The sequence below is a fragment of the Glycine max genome, chromosome 7 (genome assembly GCF_000004515.6).
Source record: "Glycine max cultivar Williams 82 chromosome 7, Glycine_max_v4.0, whole genome shotgun sequence".
Taxonomy (NCBI): domain Eukaryota; kingdom Viridiplantae; phylum Streptophyta; class Magnoliopsida; order Fabales; family Fabaceae; genus Glycine; species Glycine max.
The window spans coordinates 3469089-3478871 of NC_038243.2; the positions used below are offsets into that span (position 1 = coordinate 3469089).

At 31.7% G+C, this 9783-nt stretch overlaps 2 protein-coding genes across 5 annotated transcripts; one reads left to right on the top strand and one right to left on the bottom strand.

Moving 5' to 3' along the window:
• Window positions 1-105: 105 nt before the first annotated feature.
• On the bottom strand, window positions 106-2716 carry LOC100782310 (protein FLUORESCENT IN BLUE LIGHT, chloroplastic). Its single transcript, XM_003528554.5, has 5 exons — window positions 2517-2716; window positions 2267-2376; window positions 1740-1902; window positions 707-1030; window positions 106-547 (listed from the first exon to the last, which is right to left on the bottom strand). The coding sequence occupies exons 1-5, from the start codon at window positions 2608-2610 to the stop codon at window positions 345-347; spliced, it is 894 nt and encodes a 297-aa protein (XP_003528602.1). The 5' UTR covers window positions 2611-2716; the 3' UTR covers window positions 106-344.
• A 2342-nt stretch (window positions 2717-5058) lies between these two features.
• LOC100810279 (DNA-directed RNA polymerase III subunit RPC6) lies at window positions 5059-7458 on the top strand. 4 transcript variants are annotated; one of them, XM_014777708.3, is made up of 2 exons: window positions 5059-5286; window positions 5395-7458. In XM_014777708.3, exon 2 carries the CDS (start codon window positions 5536-5538, stop codon window positions 6223-6225), a length of 690 nt encoding a protein of 229 aa, XP_014633194.1. In that variant the 5' UTR covers window positions 5059-5286; window positions 5395-5535; the 3' UTR covers window positions 6226-7458. The 4 variants fall into 4 exon arrangements, with proteins under 4 accessions (XP_014633194.1, XP_014633195.1, XP_003529842.1 ...); XM_014777709.3 differs by having other exon boundaries at window positions 5484-6406; XM_003529794.5 differs by having other exon boundaries at window positions 5503-6406.
• The last annotated feature ends 2325 nt before the right edge of the window (window positions 7459-9783 follow it).

Here is a 9783-nt window from a genome sequence, read left to right on the forward strand (position 1 = left end):
TTATCTGATCGATCAAAATAAAAAGTAATGGCGAAATGATAATTTGTTAATGTTTTGATAATGGCCAAATATACTGGTGTAAGAGAAGCACAATAGAAATGTAGATGCACACAAATATTTCCCTTACTCATCTAAAGGACTAATATTTCGCAATCTTGGAAACACATATGCTTTAAGTATTTCCAACCAAAAAATAAATAGGAACTGAATAATCTTAAGTTCCAAAGAGAGGATCAAAAAGAAAAAGGAAAATCCGCATGAAGAACAGATGGTGACAAGCCATGATGAAAGTCTAGTAATCCAACACTGGTTATTTCTCTCAGAAATGTTAAACGTGTCAAAGATTAGTCCTTTTCCAGTCTTGCAATATACTTGTCATAGAATTGGCCTGCTTTCTCAAGCTCTCCAAGCTCAGTGTAACAATCAGCAATTGCCCCAAAAGCTTCTGTACTCCCTGAGTCTTCTCCTTCCCGTTCAGAGATGGCCAGAACCATGGAATGATATTTAATAGCATCTCTGTATTTTCCCTGTCTTTGTAGTGAGGCTCCTGTAATATGCAACATTTCAATTGTTTTGAAGAAGCACCTAGTAAAATCCTTCACTCATTCAACACACATGTGCGCACACACACAAAGAACAATGTCATTGTGTATGAGCCCCTCTCAAAAAACACAGATTAATAAGCAAAATAGGGAAGATTACAAACCTAGACCTCTAGCAGCTTTTTTCTCTTCAATAGGATCTTTTAGATTCTGGGCAAGCTCAAGTGCATTCTTAAACTCCGTGAATGCTTTATCTGGTCGTTGATTCCTTAGAAAGTTCTTTCCATTTTTCAACTTCGAAATTAGCTCCTGCTTCTTTGGGTTAACAATAATTTCATTATCAAGTATCCTACCACCGCCAATGGGAGCATAACTCAAGCTAGGGGCATAGGACTCAATTTTGGCTTGCTTCCTTAAAGCTGAGTTGATTTGGATCAATTGCTCGTTTACCCGTTGTAATTCATTCCTTCTTTGCCGAGCGAGCAACCCTGTCATATGATCAGTGAATTCAGGACAAGGAAAGTATATCACTCATCTGTAGAAGTACATTCGAAACACCTCTACCACATTCTTGTAGAAGCAGAAATTATAAAACTTGTGATATCAGAAATCAGATATTCAAGGACATTAGCTGCCTTTATGTTTTTTACATCTTTTACTTTTTGCTAAAGTTTCTACTAACTCATATTTCTGTACTTAGAGAAATAAATTTTCTGCAGATATATCTCAATTTCCCCTTAACTTCTTTCCTGTTTTTTCTTCTTTAAGGAGGATCCCTACTCCTTTGCTTTCTAATCTTCTCCTTTCTTTTTTCATTTTTGATTAAAAAAAGTTTCTGCATATATCAGTGAGTGTTCCCTTTGTGATAATAAAAAGTCTGTTGTTTTATATTATACAAGAAACCTTGAAGACAATAGGTAAACACATTGAGCTTTCAAAAGGCATTCATGCTTCACATAGCTGGATTTAACTTTGGAATGAGTTTCGTGTATTTTAAGATTTGTAGTTGTATACAAAACATATTTCAGTAATATGCTAGTCCTTTATCTTATAACCGATGAACTAATGCAACAAATAAAACTCATTTCCACACAAACATCTTGCAACAAAATGAACTTCCTACTCTCCAAGCTCTTAGAATTAGTAACATTGATCACAAGCAAGAATAACTGTACAGGGAATCTCTCACTACCTTACCTCCAACTGTGGCTCCAATAAGGGCTACTGCCAGCAGTATAGGCATATTGAAAACAGAGGTATCAGCCTCACACGTTTCAGCCAAGGCTGTGTTAGGCATAGAGAACATCAAAATATTGCTCGCTACAAATATCAGTGACGGGAACCTTTGGTGTATGTCTTCCTAGCAAGGCAAACAATTTTAATCAGAAGTTAAAGAGAAAGATGCCAAAATGCAAAAGAGAATAACAACTGAAAATCAACAGAATGTAGAGACAGAAGCATTATCCCAACATACAGAAGCGACCAAAAAAGAGAAATTTAGTGTAACAAACAGTATCCACAGTGGTCAATTTTTCCAATAAAAAGAAAAAGATCATACCTTCCATATTTAACAATAAAATCTATCTTATAACTTCCATATTTGACAACTAATGCACAGTGTGTTGTGTAGAAACACATTTGTAGTAAAAACTAACAATAACAAATACATAGATCAAAAGATTCAAAGCGCATAGCTGCAAGAATGCCGTGACTCACCATCATACCTTACACTTTGAGCAGTGCAGCAAACTCGGAATCTTAGAAGATCCATCAAACGTGTCTACAAAGTGTGGAACACCCTTGTCCCGTTTTAGAGAAAGACAAGCTAATTTTCCTGATTCATTGGAAAAAAAATGAATTTTGTCACAGTTTTGCAAGACCCAAAGACTCAACAACAGTGTTTCCAAAGCTCAAACATCATGAAAGTTACGATTTTGAAATCCGTTTGAAGATGGGGTGCGGAAGAAAACTGACCTGGGAGTACGGGTTTGGTGTTGTTGGCGTAGAATTGAGGTTGTGAGAAGCGAGGGCGAGTGAGGAAACAAGAGCAACGGATGAGCACCGCCATGAGTTGAGTTAGTTCGGTGAGCTGAAAGCTGTAACTGAAAGGATAAAACGTTGGGATAACAATCTGTGTCTGTATCTTTGTTTGCTGAATCACAACTTACTATGTGCGTCCTAGGTGGACTTCTTCAACCTTTTCTATTCTCTCTCGCTACACTTACATTAATATTTTAAGATTAATTCTTTATGTTTTTAGTGTTTTTTTTTATGTTTGGTCTTTTATATTTTAGAATTTTGAATTGAGTTCTTTATGTTTATAAAGCGAGTGAAATAATGATTATTTTTAATTTTAAAATATGATTTTAATTATTTTTATTAATTTGAGACATAAAAATTAGAATTTAATGTTTATGTGTATAATTATTTTAAAAGTTAATAAATTTATCATACATAATAAGTTATTATTAGATTTCATTAGATTCACTTATATAAAAATTATAAAATCTATTTGATATTTAAATAAAAAAAAGACTATAAACATTAACATATGTGCATAACCAAAAAAAAATGATAAAAATTCTTATAACATAGACTCCTTTCATAAAAGGACTACAAGTGCATTATCTCTAAATCTTTGTTTATTATCTTAGATCTTGCTCATGATTTTCATATGAAAATATGTGCCTTTACTTATCCTATTGAGCTATATACAAATATTGCACTTTTCTTTTTTATATAATAATAATGTTTCAAAAAGGATTTTTATTATTATTTTAAAATTATAAACGTAGAACTTTTGCAGAGAAAATGATAATTTGAAATTTTCATAAAAAATAAATTTACTTAATTTTTAAAAATAAAAGACTTAGTCAATGGAAATATTTTTTAAAAAAATATCTAAATTAGAAAAAATTACAATTTTATTTAACTATTTTTTTTTTCAATCAAGGAACATGTTTACACTCTTCTCATGTGGGAGATATAAGGTGAGGTTAGTTTAATGGTGTAAGGGTAAATATCACAAGCATGTGGGAGATATAAGGTGAGGTGAGTTTGATGGTGTAAAGAAATATATATATAAAAAAAAGTTAAATTGTGATATTTAGAAATTTTAAAACCTTGTTTATAAACAACAACATTACCATCCGGTGATAAAGCGTGTAAATACATGGATTAGATTTTCGCAAATGAGTTTAGACTTTGTAAAACAAAGAGTTTTTCAAAAACAGAAGTCAAATTAGAATCCCAAGTCAATTTAAAACACAAAAGAGAAAAAAAAAACAAGACATAAGAAATTATATTGATTCATCTCAACCACATTGACTACACTAAATTCCTAACAAACCAGTGAGTTTTAATAACTTCAACAAGTTACAAGTATTAATCACTTACTCTTGACTCTACAACTTAAGTTTTACACAAAGTTTGTTACGACCGGTATTGTTTATCATACCAAGTCATTGTTGACTCTAATACAAATCAAAGGATTTGTGATTTAGCTTGCATAATGACTAACACTCAATCGTCTTATAGATGAATATACAATCTCAACACTAAGTTTTTTCTTTCAAGGTATTTTGAGAACTTTACAAAATTATACAAAGAACTTTTTACAAAAATAATTAAAAATATAAGTGAGTAGGTTGATTTTTCATGTCTTCAAAACTTATGGTATTTATAGGTCTTCTTCAACAAGTGTTCATTGTCTATAAACGGGTGGATTTCTTCACTCTAGCTTATGTAAGTAGAATGTGATTGTTGGAACACTAAATGCAGATACTTTTTCATGCTAAAAAATCACTTTTGTTAGTTATCGTGCTGAACACTTTAATATGAAACCACTCCCTTATGTGCTAGAGTAGATTTGCACAATAGAACACGTCTTTTGACGAGAATTGATGACTTTTAAATTTTGAATTTTATTTATTCTTCATATGATTCGACAAACTAGAAGAATGTCTCTGCAAAGTAGATCTAGGATATATAGTATTAAATAAAGTTTTAAATGTCATTTCATAAATGCTATATCAGATCACGAGTTTAGCTAACTGTCATATGATACTTTAAACGCATAATCATGAAGCATGTTTTAATATCACTTAAGAAGTAACTCTTAATCTTTTTATTTGTTTGTATCTAATCAAAATAATTAAGGTTTATGATTCATGACATAAATATTTTTTGACTTAACAAATAGTTAAGGCCTAAGGGAGAAGAAGGAAGAGAAAACATATGTTAAAGATCGACGGAGTGATTAATCTAATCAAGACATTGAATCAATGGTTAAATAACTTAGGCACTAATTGACCCCATAATTAATTAGGATAGGTTAATTCGTGAGATGTGAATTTTTATTTTAACAAAACTAAAAAATTTAATTTGTATTGATTTACTGTACCAAATTATAAATGATTTGTATCAATGTATCCTAATTCACCTTAATTAAATACATCAATTGATGTAGTTTTTGTAATTTAGCAGAAACAGAATAAAAAGAAAAAATACCCACACCCACCACAAGGCCCACTAAACGTGTCATGTGCCTCTCTCCTTTTCCCCCAAAATCTGCTTCAGTTCACGTTCACGCTTCGCTACCTGCGCCTATTCATTGTCTCTTCTCTTCCCCTGCTCAACGTTTTTCTTCTCCCTTCCCCCACCCACCTCCACTCTTTTCATTTCTATTCTCTTCCCAAACAGAACGACCATCGGAACAAACGGCATTTTGTCAAACAGTTACGAGGTATTGTTTTGTTTTCATCTTTATGTTCTATTTCCTTGATTCAAAACACAATCATCAAATACTTGCCATCATATCTCTGAATTTGAATGCTTTATATACAATGTTCAGACTCAGCATTATTCATAGGTGATAGTACTGGCAGTGATTAAGATTGCAATTGCACAATCAGAATATTTTTTATATACAATGTTTTCAAGGTGACTGACAACAATTAAGATTGCAATTGCACCAAGGGGACAAAACAAAACAATGAGCAGCGTTTTGCAAGGGAAACGCAAGCGCCAGGACTTGGCTTCAAGGCTCTCGGCCTCAATGAATAATGAGGAGGGTCGTGTCTACAACATCATTCGCGGGAGGAAGGAGATGGGGATATGGCAAGGGGACATCAAACGAGAAGCCAACATCCCCGATAGTTTGTTGAAGAAATCCATCAAGATGCTTATCACCAAGAAACTCGTCAAGGAGGTTGTGAACGTGCAGAACAGGTCCAAGAAGTTGTTGATGGCATCGGATTTCGAACCCTCCAATGAGATCAGTGGTGGAGAGTGGTACACCGAAGGCAAACTCGACACAGAATTTATTGACAAGCTGTCTGAGGCTTGCTTTAGTAGTATTCGTCGCCTGAAGGTCGCGACTTGTGAGGGCATCCTTGAGTGGATTAGGAAGGCGGGTGGTGGAGTCAGTAAAGGGCAGATGGAGCAGATTTTGAAGAAGTTGGTTATGGAGAATAAGGTGCAGGAAGTGACTAGTGATGGCTCTGGGGATTTTGAGTCTGTTCCTGTTGGTGAAGTTTGTTATAGATTGGTGAAGAAGGCTGCTGGTGTTGGTGCCATGGCTTCTATTCCTTGTGGGGTTTGTCCTAGGATTAATTCTTGTACACCCGATGGTGTTATCTCCCCTACAACTTGTCAATATTATCAGAAATGGTTGGACTTCTAAATGTGTCCCATTCAAATCCAAGTCCTTTTTTAGTTTGGGATTTTACATACCTTTTAGTTTTGAATTCCATCTTTTTTATTTTTTTATTTTTCATATGGCACTTTCTAGAGTCTTTATTGATTTTCTGTTCAATGTGATACTTAAAAGAATTAATTGATTTTCCTTTTGCATTTAAGAGAAAGCTTTTTGGTGTGAATTTCTTGCATTACTTGTTAATGATAAATTAAGAACAAGTGGAGAACAACTCCAAGGGCAGAAATCTTGATGTCAAAAAAAGAATGGCATCAACATTTTGATATGTTTAAGCTAATGTGACAAGGATCAAGGAATGCTTTTTGTTATATGATTATAGTACGTAGTAGTACCTTTGTTGCACAAGGTGAAATGCTTAGATCAGACAATGGAGAAAGGGTTTAATTATATTTTGTTAGTTTGTGTCTTTGTCTGGTATTATTCAACTATTTAATAGCGCTGAGGCAACTGTTGTTAGGCAAGAATTTGCTAAGCTAAAAAAAAGGCACATATAATTTAGTACTGGTTATGGTGGAGAGAGGAGGAGTTTGGCAAGCTTTCATATGCTGCCTGAGGCCAAGCGTGCCTTGGAGGTTTCACTGAAATGTTGATATCCAAGCTTAACCTTTGTCCTGTACTGTGTATCTGTGGAGTGTGCTCATACACTTGAAATATACAGGTTAGGGTAGTGCTCATTTGTCAATGTACCATACCTTTTTTCCATTGTTTTGAATTTTGACGTTATTATATGGCTTTTGATAGCAAGTAAATGTTGAAGCTTGATGACACCTTATGAGCACCACTTGAAACCAATTAGTTCTATCTGCCATTACATGAAATTGCAAGGCAGAATTGCTGTATAGCATCAGCATGTTTGCTGTCGAGAATCTTACTCACTTGGTTTGGATCTCCAGAACTTCAGATTGCATTTGAAGCCACATTTGGTAGGAAGAAAATCATGGTGAATGGTGAGATTGCTGATAAAGAAGTTATTAATGGAAGTTCGTTGGACATTGCATACAATGGGAATCTTCATGCCAAAAGAGCAGTGGATGTGTGTTTATCAACAGTTTCAATGCGGGGTACTGTTTTTGGGACATCAAGTTTCTTGGTTAATTGGTCACTACTCTTTCAACTCTCGCCTATTTGTGGTTCGTCATGCTTTGATTTTTAGACTCACACAAATGGTTTTCTGCTGATTAATATATATGAAATGCTGTATGATTCCGAGTCAGAACTTTGTAATTAGCAGATATTCACTAAAAAAGTGTTTTAAGTGTTTCTGTTTCACTGTGATAATCAATACCAAAAAAACAGAGAAGGAACAATACTAGCTAGACTACTAGTATACTCGAGTTGTTAATTTTGTTTGGATATCAAATAGCTATTCAACCAATTGAGTGAAGTTATCAGTTTCAATTGACTGATAGTGGTGTATACTGTACTATTATTATAATTCAATATAAAAAAATGATAGAAATACCATTAGATAAGGAAAAAGTTAAAACATTTTATTGATACAATTTTTGTAATTTAAAATTGAATTAGAACTAAAAAGTCACACGTACGGAGATAAGGAAATTAAGAGGAAACTCTCAGTAAATGCAAGTGAAAAATGCTCGAATGAGAGAAAAGAGGATATATAATAAACTAATTGTTAAAGTTAATAAATGAGAGTTTGTTTGTCCCATGAGGATATTTGTGTGTGCCTACTTGAACAAAACATTTGAAAAAGAGGATGGGAAAACATTTCTAAGTTATTTTTGTTTTTTATTTTGAAAATACTTGTGTTATAAATAATTTTTAAAACATAATAAAATTTGAATAAGAAATTGGTTGCGATAAAATTGTTTTAAAGAACAATTCTTAAAACAAAAGTGAAAAGTAGATCAAATTAAGCCCTCAATCTATAAAAAAAAACTAAGTTCTCAATCTTTATTCATGTACTTTCATGTATAGAGAGTAAATTGTACAAAACTTCATGCCAACAAGTAACCACTGTTTAAGTGTTTTTTTTAAAAAAGTACCAATGTTTAAGGATTTATGTTTTATTTTTATTTTTTAAGATGTTATTTTTTTATTACTTGCTGGACCTGGACATCTGCCATTTACGGATTGTGTAATTTTTTTATTTGATTTATTAGAGGTTTTAAATATTATAAATAAAAAGAGGAGATATTATAGCTAGGGAGGGAGGAAGAAAGAATTTTAAACACCCTCAAAAGAGATAATAGTTTTTTTTTTATTTGAAAAATATTTCATCAACACCTATTATGCTATAAGACACTTAGAACGATAAAAAAAAGGGAAAATAAAATATATAAACGAATGGAATAATTCCAAAAACTAATAGAATATATGTTAGTTTTAAATTTGTAACAACATGGATACTTAATAATGCATAAAACTAAAGTACCGTGACATAATATAAAAAATGCACAGGTATAATTTTAGAGTTCACCGTTAGATTATTATAGAAGAATTCAATATGGTTTAAGTATTTTTGATAAGCAAATACATTTTTAAGATGTGGTTAGATCAATTTATCGAAACTAATGTTTTTTTATAGTTACTTTTATTTTAAACCTTGATAAATAATAGATAGGAAATAAGTTATAGGTAATAAAAAAAAGTATGAATGTGAAACTAATTTAATTTTATCAATTTGTTGTCCTTTGAGAGAGTATAATTCTATTTCTCAAAGTATGAGATAAGATAAAACATTGAATCTAATGTTAAAAATTCATGAACCATGAAACAACCTTATCAACAATCAAGGTATGAAACTTTCTTAGAAGATCCATAGCAATCCATCCCCAATATGCGTCATTCAGTTTTAGATGTTCCATTACCACAACTTCAAAGTTTTGTCTCCTTTGGAAATAACAAAAAGTAATGTGTAAAAAGAAAATTAAAATAATGGATAAGAAGCAAGTTAAAGATAGTATAGAAAAGTAGGAATGTGAAACTTATTTAATTTTATCAATTTGCTACCTTTCAGGGAATATAATTCTAATTCTTAAAGTATGGGAACAAATGAAACATGAAACTAATGTTATAAATTCACGAACTATAAATTAGATGAACAAAAAATAAATAAAATATTTATAAAAAATAAATATAACTAAATTTAACACAAAGAAACACGTGATTATAAAAAATAAATAGGTGGATAAAAAAAATAGTTAGAACCATTGACTCATAAATGGAGAGAATGATAAAGAAAATGAAGAGGTTAAGAGTCATTAGTAGTAAACCCTTAAGGAGTGATTGAGTGAGAATGAAAAGGTTAGGAGTTACTATTAGTAAGGTATATATAAGGAGTTACAATTTTAATATGATAGGAAGTTACAAATTTAATAAGATAGACTACAACTAATATGAAAGTTTAGAAATGAACACATGTCTTAGATGTAAGTGGATTTACATATATTTTTTTCAATAGATAAGAAACAAGTTATAGGTAGTATAAAAAAGTAAAAATGTGAAATTTATTTAATTTAATAAGATAAAATACAACTAACGTGAAGGTTTAAAAATGAATAC